A 15,472-nucleotide genomic window follows, 5' to 3' on the forward strand; every position below is an offset into this window, starting at 1 on the left:
TGGTAGATCCAGGCTTTAAATCTACCAGGCAGGCCAGACTTGTCCACCTTGGTGAGCCACGCTCCCAGTTGTTCACCAGACTCCTGTATGGCAGCAGAGTCTCTCAAAGTTGCATCAAAGAGCTTCCCTAGGCTCTTAACTGGCTGTTCCGAGATTGTCGGGATCTCGGTTCCCGAGATCGAAAACCGGAACTTGTCCATCACCTTCCCCCTCTTCAGAACCATGGACCTTGACTTGGAGGGCTTGAAGCTCATCCTCGCCCATGTGATGTGTCTTTCCAAACCCTGCAGGATCCACCTGCACCCTGGGACAGATGTTGTGGTGATGGTAAGGTCATCCATGTAGGCTCTTATGGGAGGCTGGCGAACACCTGATCTGGATAGGGGCCCTCTACATTCCACCTCTGCAGCTTTGACCACCATGTTCATTGCCAATGCAAAAAGGGTAACGGAGATGGTACAACCTGTTATTATACCTTTCCCAAGGCGATGCCAGTCAGATGTTACTGACCCAGAAGTGAACCTGAGCCTGAAATTGGCATAATAATCCAGGATCAGGTCCTTGATCTTATTAGGGACGTGGTGGAGGTGTAGAGCAAGCTCCACTAGTTTGTGCGGGATGGACCCGTAGGCGTTAGTCAGGTCCAACCACAACACAGCAAGGTCACCTCTGTTCTCATGGGCCTCTCTGATGAGCTGTGTGACGACACCAGTGTGCTCTAGGCAGCCAGGAGCTCCGGGAATCCCACCTTTCTGGACGGAAGTGTCGATGTAGTTGTTCTTGAGCAGAAACTCGGTCAGTCTTCGGGAGACGATGCTAAAGAACACCTTCCCTTCCACACTCAATAGTGAGATTGTCCGAAACTGGTTGATGTTTTTCGAGTCCTCCTCCTTGGGAATCCAAACTCCCTCAGCACGCCTCCACTGGTTGGCCACTCTACCCCTTCGCCAGATCACCTTCAATGTCTTCCACAGGTGCTGGAGAAGCTCTGGGCAGCGCTTATAGACCAGGTAGGGTACACCACTTGGGCCCGGTGAAGATGCTGACCGGGCTGCCTTGATGACTTCCTCAACCTCCTTCAGGCTCGGCTCTGACACCTTGAACTCCACTGTTGGTGGGGCAGGGCTAATGAGAGCTTTGTTGTGACCTAGCTCTTCTTCCCTCAGTGGGTCGGTCATTGTGTTCCGGAGGAAGTAGTTCACCTCTTCACTTGAACACTCGAGCCGGCCACTGCGCTTGTCCCCAAGCAACCGCTTAGCAAAACGGAAGGGATTGGCGATGAAGTCCGCCCGCTTTCTAGCTCTCTCTCTTCCCCGCCTCCTGTGCCACTCTGCTCTGCGTAGGGTTGTCAACTTCTTCCGCAGGATGTTATGCAGTTCTGCCAACGGTTGCTTCTCCTCCTCAGTAGCTCTCTTGAACTGCTTCTTGAGGGTTCGAAGCTCCTGGCGGAGTTGATGTATCTTGGTGGCTCTGCGGTTCATGGTGTAGGAGGTGGTCTTGGTGTTGACATACTCAGTCCAGCCGAATCTCTCTGAGCCAAAGCTGACGATGATGGTGGTCATCGCTTGGAGTCTGCTGTCAACATCTCCTTTGGCTGTGGCTTGGATGATCTTACACACATCCTCGTCAAACTGCCGCCACTCGCTCAGTCTGTTCGCTGGGGGCCATTTTATCCGCTGCTGTGGAACTACTCTGCTGGGGTTGGGAGACTCTGGCACGTGGAGGGACTGGGATCTGTGGGTTGCCTCCTGTCCGGGCTCCTCCTGCGTCTCACCAGGTCCAGGACCTGTGCGTTGTACCTCGCTCTCCCGCTCCAAGCATTTCATTCTGGCCTGATGGATTTTTAGGCCATGATTGTTTTTGCATCGCTTGCCGCAGATACATATCGTAATCGTAGTCTGTCCGTTTGCAGGGGTCGTTAACCGTTGGTCCGTCCGATTGGAGATCTCATCCTCCCCCCCTCTCGGGATCTCCTGGGGGTATTTCTCTTTAAGGCTTTCCAATTACAATTATTAAATTAGAATTATAAAAACACTTACATCTCATCCTTGCTGATGTCAGTGTTTGTGGAACACTTAACTGATTATAACATGTTACTTTGGTGAATAAAAAAAATAATTTGACCAGTTACTGCCTCCTCAAAATTTAATATATATAAATTTTATGTATATATATATATATATATATATATATATATATATATATATATATATATATATATATATATATTTCCCCCTCCTTCCTTCCTCTAGTCTTATTTTTTCCATTTAAGAAACTGAGGGCACTAGCTAGCAAACCACCAGGCTTCCTGTTCTGTCTCCCTCTGTTGGTGATTTATTTTTGTGTTTCTCAGACAAGTTGTGACAGTGAAGACAAATTCCTCATGTGTTTGTACATACTTAGCCAATAAATCAGATTCTGATTGTAATATTATTATCCAAAATTGTTGCCAAGCTAAGGCGGCGCAATAAAACAAGCGTTCACGTTATTGTGAAGGGCCGTGACCTCATGTCTCGACAAGCTATCCGCGGCGTTACCGTCGTTTGTTGCGTCTGTGTCGCCGCGGAGACACAATGCGAACTTGGCGAGCGCGCACCTGCCTGTCAATGCTCGCCTATGATCAGCTAGCGCGGCTGAGGCTGTGACACAGGTGCGCGCACACTCCTTCCTGCCTACGCGCAGCTGTCAGCGTGGCACAAAGCCATCAATCTCAGACCCTCCACCTCCGTCACGGCTGACAGGAAGCCGTCAGCCACCAGCAGTCAGTCAGCTGCATATGCATTTTGGTTTCTTGTGGCACAGGGAGAACACGCTGAAATGTGGGGAAAAAATAAAAATGTGCTCTAGGACACTAAATATAAAAAAAAAGATAGACAACTGTCACAATTTTGAGGCTAAAGAAAAGTGAATGTAGGGAAAACAGAAGGCAAATTGATGCCACCTACATACATGTAAGAAGTTTTTTTTTTTTTCAGAATTTCCCACATGATCTACAACACAATAGTACAACCTAGTTACGTAGTTTATCACATGATAGGGAACATTGTGAATGCAAAAACATGTTTAAGTGGGTTTTTTTTTGTAATACAAACTATGATACATTGTGTATTATATTACTGTAAATAACTGAATATCATATTGTAAATATGACTCATTTCTAAGTTATCACTTCATAATGGGCCCGAAGCTCTTGAAATCAATCTCTTTTAGGTCACGAGTTTCAAATCCGACCCTCAAACATCCTTGCGGGCATGTTAGCTACAAAATGAAAACATCGTTAAGGAAAGAATCCATCCACAGTGTTTCATGTCTACATGTGAGTGGCGTGACATTGGATTGCGGCATTTTATGCAGACTCTCAACCAAAGAGGTCACTTAAACACACTCCGTACGCCCACAATGAAATAATTAGAAGTGTGATATGTTCATGTCAATTACTTATTAACACTTCAACTCAAAAGTCATGATAATATTGTGTGCAGTCAAGCTGGCGCGTGAGAAGGAACAAAGAAGTAAAAACAAAACAAAACAATAGTTTAGAGTAGGTGTGCCAATTCATAATTTTTCCATTTGAGTCAGAAGTAGTTTTTGAGTGTATGTGCGTCAGTCTGTGTTGAGACACAATATTAGCAACTAATTGGCTACGTAAACGTCTAGTTGTTGACCTCTCACACAAAACACAGAAGGGTCTTTGCAAACGTGGACATTGGCTGCCTCTCACAATGTATTAGCGTAGGCAAAATAGCTTAGAATTAGCGAACAAACCATTAACGAGAATGAAGCTACTAGCGTAGCATTAGCAAGTTTAGCATTAGAGAGGACAAAGCTACTAGCATAGCATTAGCGAGCATAGCATTTCCGAGGACAAAGCCACAAGGGTAGCATTAGTGAGCTTAGCATTAGCGAGGACGAAGCTACTAGCATAGCATTAGCGAGCGTAGCATTACCGAGGACAAAGCCACAAGGGTAGCATTAGTGAACTTAGCATTAGCGAGGACGAAGCTACTAGCATAGCATTAGCGAGCGTAGCATTACAGAGGACAAAGCCACAAGGGTAGCGAGGACGAAGCTACAACAAGCTACTATTAAAGTGCACTCCATTTACCATTTAATATCTTAATCAAATTTGATTTTTCATACCTTGGATAATGAAGAGTTTTTCAGCAAAAATATAATAAGTAAGCAATTAGAGTATATTTGGGATTAAGTCATTGACGAGAACGAGAATGTTGAGTGCTAACGATAGACCCGAGTATGTGTGTTGCCCCTCCCTGCTTTCAACAAAGCCGGACCTAGTCTCGTTCAAGAAATGCTTCTTTTTTTGTGTGAGGAAGCTTGCATTTATGCATGCAAGCATATACAAGTTGATCCTCAAAGTGCGAAAGGTTGACAAGCAGGATGCATAAATAGGAGCGCATCATTGTCAACATGCCAACTGCTCTGCAGAGACTCACAGGGACAGTCAGAGCTCAATCGATGGGCCTCGCTGAATTAGAATATGGCGATCACGGGCAGTGCAAAAAAAAAAATGCTTTTGGATGGATAAAAAAGGAAGAGTATAATCATGTGCAGGAAATGGGACATTATGGAAAAAAATGAACTTCCATTGAAAAGTTTGTGGTGAGATCCAGGTGCTCTTTGAAGAAGTTAGGGACTTATCTGAATTTGGATGCGGTAATAGATTACGTGGCGACACACAACAACTTCCAGCTGTCATGTGAGCAAAGATGAAAACATTGAACATTATTCTATTCCAAAGTTTTATCACAAACACCTTGGCAGAGGCATGATAATATTCCCACCAAACAATCCTGAGTGCTGCAAGCTGTTGCTAGCCATTCATTTGGGTGAGCTCACATTCAAATAGTAAAATGATGATTGCTCTGTGGGAGAAAAAACAAAACAAAACTGCATTTGTTGTATTTCTTCTGATGGTTACGATTCAATTGAAAAATCCTGTCCAGTGGTGTCTTGAGTTACAAGTGACGTGTAGCAACACATGTAGATAGATTATAACAACTCTCATAAGTACCATTATATATTGTTGAATCCTTATCTTCTGCGAAAAAAGTGCTATTATGACCACTATGAAGCTTACTGAGGCAGTATGTCTGTACTATACTGCCATCTAGTGGCCAAGACGCACACAATAGAAGGAGTACAATGTGTGGCTGGAACAGATTAATGGCGTTTCCATTCTTTTCAATGGGGAAGCATGATTTGAGATACATATGTTTGAAATTATACCTGCCGTTTTTTAATACACATTTCAAATTATTGGTATGTATTGGATCATTAAATTTTCCAAAATATAGCCCTTAAAGGGGCTATATTTGATGTTTTTTTTCTCTTCTGTATTTTGATTTTAGCCTGTTATGAGATGGCTGTTTCTCTCCAAAAATGTTTTTCAAAACTTATATTTTCCCTTCTTTGGTTTGTTTATTCCTCTGCGCCTCATGCCAAGCTGCATTGCAGTCAAAAGCGTTTGTGGCTCTGCGGCGCTGTTCAAAGCTTAGTGGTTTCGACTGAGGTACAAAGTTGACACGCGGGTGCAGACACTCGCCCCAGACGCGGGCTCTGACCTCGCCGATGTTCGCCGAGCGTGCAGCCTAAAGGGCCTGCTGCGTTTCACAGGAGGCCTTAAGAAAAGACGGCCCACTGGCTTGACCCCGCTCGGGCTTTTGACACATGCTCCTTGTGACACTCTATCATATGTTGCTTCATGGGGAGATGAAAAAAAAACACACAAAAAAAATATGATTTTTTTTCTCTGTATTTTAGCCGCCCAAAAATCTTCTGTGACTGGGTTTGTTCAGCGCTTGTTTAAATGCAAGTGATGTGATCAAGTAAATGTTGAACATCTGGTCAGTTCAAGAGAATGTGCAAATCCACTTAGTGAGAATTAAAATAAATGGGATGACTGGGTAATGGCTTCATAAGCAATTTCCAACATTAGGACTTGTCGTCATTGACAGGGGAAATCCGTTCAGCTCCACTCTGGTCTCTATCTATCAGTTAGGCTTGTTTAAAAAAAATAAAAATAAAAAATCCAAATACAACAAAATTAATCCGTATGTATGCAGCACACACATGACTTGTTATCATCACGTTACTTCAGCTGGGAAGTGAGAAAAATTCCAAATTTGAAACATACCTCTCCTTCCCCCAACCAAAAGCTCCTGCTAAAGGAAAAATGAAATCAACCCTCATTAATTATGCAATTCATTAGTCAAAAGTGAAGAGGATTTGGTTGCAATTTGCAAAATGGCATAAAATCTATCCCTTCTAAATAATAATTAAAAAAAAAAAAACCTCTTGAAATGGCATTAAACACAATTGGATGATCTAGTGAAAGGTGTTTAAGCAATACATTTAATCACAGCAATCCATTGGAAAGTGTATTCAATCTTTTTACTGTATATAGTGGACATATGTTTATGCCATCTGTTCATGGGAATGGATTTGTAAACATTCTATCTATCTTTCTATCTATCCATCCATCCATCCATCCATCCATCCATCCATCCATCCATCCATCCATCCATAATTAAATATCAATGGTGGTAAATATAATTGGTGTTCAGTTATTACAGTATGAAATAGATAATTCAAGGCAATATGAAAAGATGGGGAAAAAAGTTTCCTCACTACAAAATAAAAAAAACAAAAAAAACAACTGTAAATCTAAGCACTTGTTTTTGCAGCAGTTCAAAGTATATTTCACAATCACGCGATGTGGTGATGGCCCAAATTATAGCCAATCGAAATGCACAAAAGCTTTCACAAAAAAACAACAAATCAATTTCAATGTCACAGCTGGCTATATATAAATACAGTATATGAAGTACAAATATATTGTGTACTTCACCATATTTACAATTCCATATGTAAATGTTGGTTCTATATTTTTATGGAATAAAGTGATACAGTGCAAAATATTGTATGGGAAGCCTCAAAACACAAATAGAACTGCCACAAATAAGTCAACTTAGTGAATCACAAAAAAACCCCCAAAAAACATAAAAAGTTCAATATACCAGAAAACCGAACAAGTATAATAGGACTGCACTGCAACTAACAATTAATTTAAGAATTAATTAATTTTATTTTGTTCATATTATTATTTTGTCAAGTAATTGATGAATCAGATTCTAAAAAAAAAAATCCATTACTTCATTCAAAATTATTTTAATATTTTAAATTTACAATGCAGAAAATGCACAAATATAAATGAGTTAAGAGTCGGTCACTGGTTTGGTCCATAAAATGTCAGAAAAACGTCAAAAGTGTTGAGAATTGTCTTCGGACGTAAATACAAAGGTTTTATTTTGACCAGTCTGCTATTATGGACGACAACAGAAATCTGAAAATATTTAACTGTTGAGAAGGTGAAATTTGGAGCATTTGCACAAAAAGGGTCTCGGAAGGATTAATTTGTTGAAAAATAATGATCACTTAATTTGAAAATCTCTTAGTTTTGATTAATTGTTACACCTCTCAAGAAGTTTAAACAGTTTCTAAAGTTCAAGTACAAATTTCCCATTGCTAATGAACAAAGAGAATGTCTTTTCACTAATTAGCTTTTAGTTTCAGGCGCATTACAGAATAAAAAACATGAACCTTTCAAGGTTCCACAAAAGAATGACAGCCTGGCATCTCTAATTTAAAAGTGCGCATACACCCTCTCGAGTGGCAAGGTCAAAATGATCAGGACGCAGCAACAAAGTAGCTTTTTTTTTTTTTTTCCCCCCTCGGTGTGGAGGACAATCGTCGCATCGCTTTCTCCTGCAGGCGACGTTGCCCATGTCATCCTTATGTTTTATTCATGTGAGTCATATTATGGCATTCACAAAGTCAGATCAAACTCTGCTCTGGCAGAAATATTTCATATTATCGCTGCTTTCTCTACCCTTCTCCATCTGGTTAGCCCGAATGAGAAAAGCGCGCTCGACAGACTCCTTCACACACATCCGTGTTGGATTATTAAAAGTGAAGCTTTCAAAGAGGTCACTGCTCAGGGAGAGAAAAAAAAAATGCATGCATCAATTATCTTGGAGGATTTGTGGCATACTGAAGACTGTCTTGTCACACTTCCCCATATGGCTGTGAGGTCATTGGCTGGAAGCTGACATTTAGTAGCTAGTGAATTGTGGAAATCCCCCCCCAAAAAAGGACAAAAGAGCTCGCAAAGGGCCTTCGGGCTTGAAATTCCCTCTCAATGTCATTGGCGGAGATCCACGCAAGCATCCCGCTCTTATTTTTCATGTCGGAGCAACTCATGCTGATCAATACGCAGTTTTACTGGCATTGCTTGGGGGTGGGGTGAAGGAGTAATTGCAATAAGTCACCGTAAATATAGCCCACTTGTGCAATCTTAGACGCTCTTTCAGCATTGCGCTGCGTTGCTACTGGGTGACAACGGTGGTGTGATTGCGTTGCACGACAGGACTGAACCACGAAGAAAAACTCAAAACTCGTTGGCCAAGCCCAAAAATGCATCATGTCTTGAAGATGTGCTGATTGGACAGTTGGACAGAGTGCCACTTTTGTTTAATATTGTTAGGTACTGTTGATCTTCTGCTCTTGCTATAGGCATCCAAAATTGTAAAATTTGAAAACTCTCATTGCTTTTATTTTATAACTGAAAATGTCTGAAACTATTTTCATTTTTTTATCCCTCTCATTTAGATTGATAACTACATTTGTGCATAAACAGTAGGCTACGGTGCCTCTTCTGTTAACATTTGATATTTTAAATAGCAGCACTGTTATCTATATTGTGGTACATTATTAGAAGTGTCAAAATGAACCGATTAATCAACAGCAAATTGATTATCAAATTAATCAACCACTATTTTAATTAGGGATGTTCAAAACTCCTTTTTTTCAGACTCATACCAGTTTGAGCACTCAATGCGTGGGTAGTCACCAATACCAAGTACTGATACCACTACTAATTTTCATACATACAATTTCTCCCCAAAACAATGACAGATAATTAAAAGAAAAAAAACCTTATATAATCAATGTAGTATTTCCCTTAAAATTACATGAAATTAATTCCAGTTTTCTATTTTTCAAAATTTATGTTCAAAATATTGCCACAAGAGGGCGACAGATACTGATACTGTACTGATATCTTGCAAAAAGGTAGAGTTTTGGTCCGATACTGATAACTGGTATCTTTACTCACCGATCCCTAATTTTAATAATTCTAATTAACCAGTTAAAATTGTTTATTTCAACCTATCAACAGCAATTAAAAAAAAAAAAGTTTTGTAATACACTTCCATCCATCCATTTTCTTAACCGCTTGCTCCAGAGACGAACAACCATCCACACTCACAAGCAAACCTAGGGACAATTCGGAGCGCCCAATTAACCTGCCATGCATGTCTTTGGAATGTGGGAGGAGACCAGAGTACCCGGAGAAGACCCACGCAGGCACGGGGAGAACATGCAAACTCCACCCAGGAAGGCCAAAGCCCGGACTCGATCTGGTTTGTAATCTATTAATAAAGTTTGACTGACCTATCTGACTGTTTTGTTGACATTCCCTTTAGCGCAGCACCATCTAATGGATGCGTAACGTAACCCCAGCCTCTACTGTAGCGCCTTATATATGATAAAAGTTTGACAATATGTCATACATTGAAGGTGCGCCTTATAATGAGGTGCGCCTTATATACGGAAAATACGGTACTTTTACGTCTATTAAGAAAATATGTCAAAACTTCATCAGCATGCTCAAAAGTAATACCGACTTTGGACCCTGTTGAGATGAAGTTATGTTAAATGTGAACATTTTGAATGGAAATCAGGTCAAAGTTCAAACAGTGTTGTTTGCTCTGAACTCTGCCGCCCATCAACGTATCATGATAGAAAATTAAAGAACATGCCTGTCAACATATTTAGCTGGACTTTTCAAGTTAGTCAAATTTTGTAGTGCCAATTACATGAGGATGTGTTGATTATTTTTGCCTTCCTACATTCATTGTTTGAACAAAAGTAGAATTTACAAGGCCAAAAGTCCACCTGTCAATTGCGAAATGATAGACGTAAACCTAATACGAGCTGGATGACTTGCAAAGCGAGACTCCACATCCGCACCCCACTTCGCTGTGCTCCCAAACTCCCCGCGTGCCCCGCCGGCGTCTTTGCGGAGAAGTGACGCACCTTTGTTCATGTCAATCAGCTTCTTCTTCTTCTGCTGGCGCTCCTGCTTCTCGCGCTCGGCTTTTTCCTTCGCCAGCCTGGCTCTCTTGATCTTCTCCTCCATCTCCCTCTTCTTGTGGTTCTCCTTCACGGCTTCCTGATGAGGCAACACGCGCACACATTAATTCCAACTTCTGCCACCGCTCTTTGAGTGTCGTTTTCAGAAGCAGCGACTTGCCATCAGCGATCAAATTTGTATTCCGAGAAGGGTTGAAGATAAGCTGCCGGAATAAACAATAAATCATTTCAAGCGTATGAGCGCTTTTCGGGGGGAGGGAAACACAAGGTTATAATCTAGATGGCATCTGCTCCACTTGACATATTTTCCAAGATGGAGGAGCGCTCATATACTATTACTAATAAATGAAAAAAAACATTTCACTTTTGAAAGCATATTATGGTCACCATATATGCATATTTTTACACCATTAACACCTGTAAAAAACAAATGTTATTTCTAATCTTTTCAAGATTGAAAATAAGACTGAAATCATGTGGTTGCATAAGTTTACACACCCCCTTATAATGAGGCTTTGTTCACAATTAACCAATCACCTTTATACTCATGTTAAATGGAAGGTACCACGTAGCTGCCACATAAATTTTTGATGTTCTAGGAGGCTTTTTCTGACATTTTGTTTTCTTTCAGGCAGAAGCCAGAAGATTTTGTGCTTCCACTGACTGCTACTTTGATCTGCTTATAATTCTCTCCACCTTGTATAAGGCCTCAAGACCAAGTGAAGAAAAACAAGCCCAAAGCATGATGCTGCCACAAGCATGCTTCACTGCAGATATGATGTTCTTTTGGTAATGAGAAGTGTTTCACTTGCACCAAACAAACCTTCTACAGCAACGAAAATAAGTTTAACTTCATAGAAGACAAGAAAATACCCTCAAATTATGAGAGAAAATGCGATATTTAATCATCTGATTAAACTCAAAAAATGACTGACTTTCTAAATTATTGTAAATTGGAGAGGGAGATTCATACCGTTTTTCTTTATAAAATGTCTGGCATTAAAAAAAAATCCTATTTATATTGTATTGTCAAAAAATATACATGAATAAAAAAAAAATTCATCTGTTATGATGTATTGACTTTTTCAAGGATCGAAAAGAAAAGAAAAGAAAAGAAAAGAAAAGAAAAGAAAAGAAAAGAAAAGAAAAGAAAAGAAAAGAAAAGAAAAGAAAAGAAAAGAAAAGGAAAGAAAAGGAAAAAAATAAAAGAAAGTGGCGCAGCCATTGCAGAGCGTCAAGCTGTCTCGGTGGAGTGAGAAGGAGATATCATCCCACTGCTCCTTCGTGACCGGCCCAAATGTCAGGAAGGAGTCAGAGGCAGCCAGATAATCAACAGGAGCAATTCAGCCTTTACAAATGTGTCAGTTTGTTCTTGTGCCAACACTGAGCAAGATGCAACTGTGTGACCTTTGCAGGCAAACAAGATGTGTTTGCTTCTCATCACGGACCTGAGCTGGTGCAGACCGAGACCGCGCCCATCGCTGCTACAGTATGTGGATTTTAGGTGACAGCTCATTCATCGGATGCGCCGGGACATTCTTGTGAGATTTGATACCACAAATGTGACAATAAATCCTTCTCCACGAAGATAACAATGCTCTAATTTGATGGACAATGTCAGAAATAAGCTTTATAATCTAGTACTTTTAGTATTGTAATTGTATTTTGCTTTGGTATCAAACTGTACTTGAATTTGACTGTAAAGACTATGTAGCTTGTTAGCTTGCTAGCATTTGCTGCCACAGTGAAAGTGTTAGTAAGGTTTTGTGGGCTAATGCTTCCATATAAATCAACAAATATGTCAATAAATATGCCTTCACAAACATAACAATGCTCATATTGGATAGACAACGTCATAAATGAGTTTTAGAATCTAGTACTTTTATTATTATGGGTGTAGTTTGCGTCGGGACACTACTGTATTGAATAGTAGTAGTGAACACTACTGAGAGCGTTTAGCTTGCAAGCTAGCAATGAATGCCGCGATGAAAGTGATAGTAAGGTTGTGCGAGCTAATGTTTCCTTATAAACCAACAAATGTGTCAATCTGCTTTCACAAAGACAACAATGCTCAAATTTGATAGACAATGTCAGAAATTAGCTTTAGAATGGTAAATGGATGGAGCTTATATAGTAATACAGTAAGTGCAGTACCGGTAACTTGTTTTGTTTTGATTGTAATTTATTTTTGGTATACAATTGTATTTGACAGCGTGATTTAGCTCTCAAGCTAGCAATAATGGCTGCCACGGTGAAAGTGTTAGTAAGGTTTTGTGGGCTAAAGTTTTCATTTAAATCAACAAATGTGTCAATAAATCTGCCTTCACAAAGATAACAATGCTCAAGTTTGATGGATAACTACCTTTATAATCTCATACTTTTATTATTGATGTTGCTTTGGTATAAAACTGAATTGGATTCGACTGGGAACGTTATGTAGCTTACTAGCTAGCAAACAATTGTTGCCGCGGTAGAAGCTAATGTTTGGTAAACCATTTAGTGCTGAGCCGGAATGGATCAATAGTCAACATGACCTCGTGAACATTCTGAAAGGGTAGTCCTGGAATGGATTACATTTTAATAAAAAAAAAAAAAAGTCCAGTCTAATCTGAATGTAACTGATATATATACTGTCTATACTTTGCATATAGGCCTACTGTAAATTACATTTACACATTATTTAGGTGCTATTTCCTGTAAATTCAACACACTTGGCAAAATCTTTGCACTGATATTATGTGTGATGACACTTGGCCACCCTGGCCTGCATCTCACGCCCGTCTGGTCCTGATGTATATGTGTGTGTTAGCGGCTAAAACACCAGGATTACAGGGATTGCGCCGAAAAAGCGTGGCATGAGCGGTTCATCATGCTAGTCAATAAGAGAGCTTTGACATCATGCTCAAGGACACGCGCCCTTGATGTCAGTATCTCCATGTTGGTTGACAAGGGCAATGACAAACACACACGCAACTGAGTGTGGTTTACGGGGACACTGTGATATACAGTATCTCAGTGTGAATAGACGTGCATTTTATTGCCTCACGTATCAAAAATTAGAAACACTATTCCTACAATAATGGCTATGGGTGTTTATTACTAATCTGCAGATGTGTTTATTGAGACAAATGCTGCTCGGATGCACACAACATTGTCCACTGGGGCTACAACTAATAATTATTTCAGTAATTGATTAATCTGTTGAACATTTTTTCAATTAATCGATGATTTGAATTACAGGGAAAACATGCACATTTCAATCCCTTAAGAAAAACAAAACAAAAAAAAACATTAAAATCGACAATGCACACATTATTATTATTATTATTATTATTATTATTATTATTATTATTATTATTATTATTCGTAATAATAATGATTATGATGTAGTTACTTGTTTGGTCTGTAACATGAAGAAATATGCAAAAATGTTGTTCATTGTTTCCCAAAGTAAAAGTTGTATTTTAGTAAAAAAAAAAAAATAATTAAAAAAAAAAGAAAAAAAAAAAGAAAAAAAAAAAAAGGTAACAAACATCTGAGAATATTTTATTTACTGGTGAGCATAAATATAAAAATATATATAGAGAGTTTTAAATTGAAAAAAAAAAAAACATTTATATGATTCATTGATTATCCAAAATATGGATTAATTTGATAAACAATTAGTTGTCGATTAATTGTTGCGCCTATATTTCCGAGTGACCACCACTACTGTAACTCTACTTGCCCTCAATTGTTGTCTCCATAAGATCATCTCAAACTGCATAGGTAACGTGCATATTATATGCAATGCAATGGTAGGGGCTGCTGTTTTGGTTAGCAACAGAGTCCAAATGGGCTCACCAGGTAACATTTTTAAACTGAGTGAATATTTTTTTTACTGATGTGAAAGTGAAGGTGTCTATTTGAGGAAGTCATATTAAGTGGAAAACTCATCTGGTGATTAATGTGGGCACGGTTTCTATTAGACTGACACCACTGTTGGAGGAAATATGGTAGTCGTTATGCATGCAGTCTATTAAGTGTATCGAGTGCTGATGAACAGTGGGCAATACTGTATAAGCAGCTCGGAAGCAGCTAATTTAGGCACAATCATGGGCGGTTGGTGACAGTCAACGCGTTCCCCCGATTTATGCCCTCATCTAGGAAGCATTGTGTTGTGTCTGCATCACCACATTGCACAAAATAAAATCTGCAACAGAAATTGATTTAGAAATTATGTACTGCCGGCAAACGTGATCTAAATCAAACAACTGATTGTGATTGTAAACACAATTATGCAACATTACTCTAATCAAATGTGCGTCGTAATTACCAAAGCGACACTTACCATTAGGACTGCAATTTTTCTCTATAATGGTGTCTTCAATGGTCTATATTTTATGTTAAGGGTCTTGGCAACGCTATATGTTGTAGGAGGCAAGATATGTTCCTAAATAATTAGACGTGTGCTATAGTAGCTTACACCTACTTTGGGTGCATTGATTTAAAAATCAAAACCCTGTATATGCTTCTGTTTTGTCTCTTGAGATACATGTTGTGATGATGAAAATAAAATATTTACATAATGATAGCGGTAGACTGTGGAAAATAACACAGTCGTTGGTCCCTAGGTGGAGAGACGAAGTTGCAGTCATCTGCGGTGAGATGAGATTTAATGTGACAAATAAGAATCAACTGGATAAGTTAAAGCAGCAAATACGTCTAAATGGCCTTGATAAGACAAAGTAAAAGTCCTTAACACGACACATACAATACCATTTAAAGTTTCAAATGCTAATAAACATAGCATAGAGGTCAAGTAATGCTACTGAAAAATTGTGCACTTCAGTGACTGCTTTTGTGTATCTTTAAAAGAGGATTAGAAGTTGCTAAAGCTAACATAAATGTTTGGCATACTGGTTTTGTTTTTGTTTTTTTCCTCATCCAGTCAACAAGCCAATTGTTGTTTGGGCCATGTGCATGTCAGTCACACAGTTGCCATAGAGATTCATACGCGAAACCAATTAAAAAAAGGAATTTAACTGTTAAATTTCTAGCTGCTGTGTTTTTGTCAAATCTGAACTACAACTACTTCCTACTCCCGTGTCTAACAATCATGGGAAATGTAGTCCTACTAGCCTAATGCTGTAGTCGCCGGTCAGATAATGGTGAGTGCATTTGATTATTTACAGCTGTTGAACTGCAAACTGCAAACAATAACACAACCAGATTCACTAGCGATCAAATTTGTTATAAA

General features: G+C 39.4%; 1 protein-coding gene across 7 annotated transcripts in view; it reads right to left on the minus strand.

The window, feature by feature from the left end:
* The window catches only part of diaph2 (diaphanous-related formin 2), a 381,698-nt gene that overhangs the window by 71,809 nt on the left and 294,417 nt on the right, over positions 1 to 15,472 (minus strand). For all 7 annotated transcript variants that reach the window (XM_077531612.1, XM_077531615.1, XM_077531611.1 and 4 more), the window contains one exon: positions 10,177 to 10,312. In XM_077531612.1, coding sequence (XP_077387738.1) covers positions 10,177 to 10,312 — 136 coding nt within the window. The remainder of the gene's footprint in view (positions 1 to 10,176; positions 10,313 to 15,472) is intronic.

The sequence above is a fragment of the Festucalex cinctus genome, chromosome 9, assembly GCF_051991245.1.
Source record: "Festucalex cinctus isolate MCC-2025b chromosome 9, RoL_Fcin_1.0, whole genome shotgun sequence".
Lineage (NCBI taxonomy): Eukaryota > Metazoa > Chordata > Actinopteri > Syngnathiformes > Syngnathidae > Festucalex > Festucalex cinctus.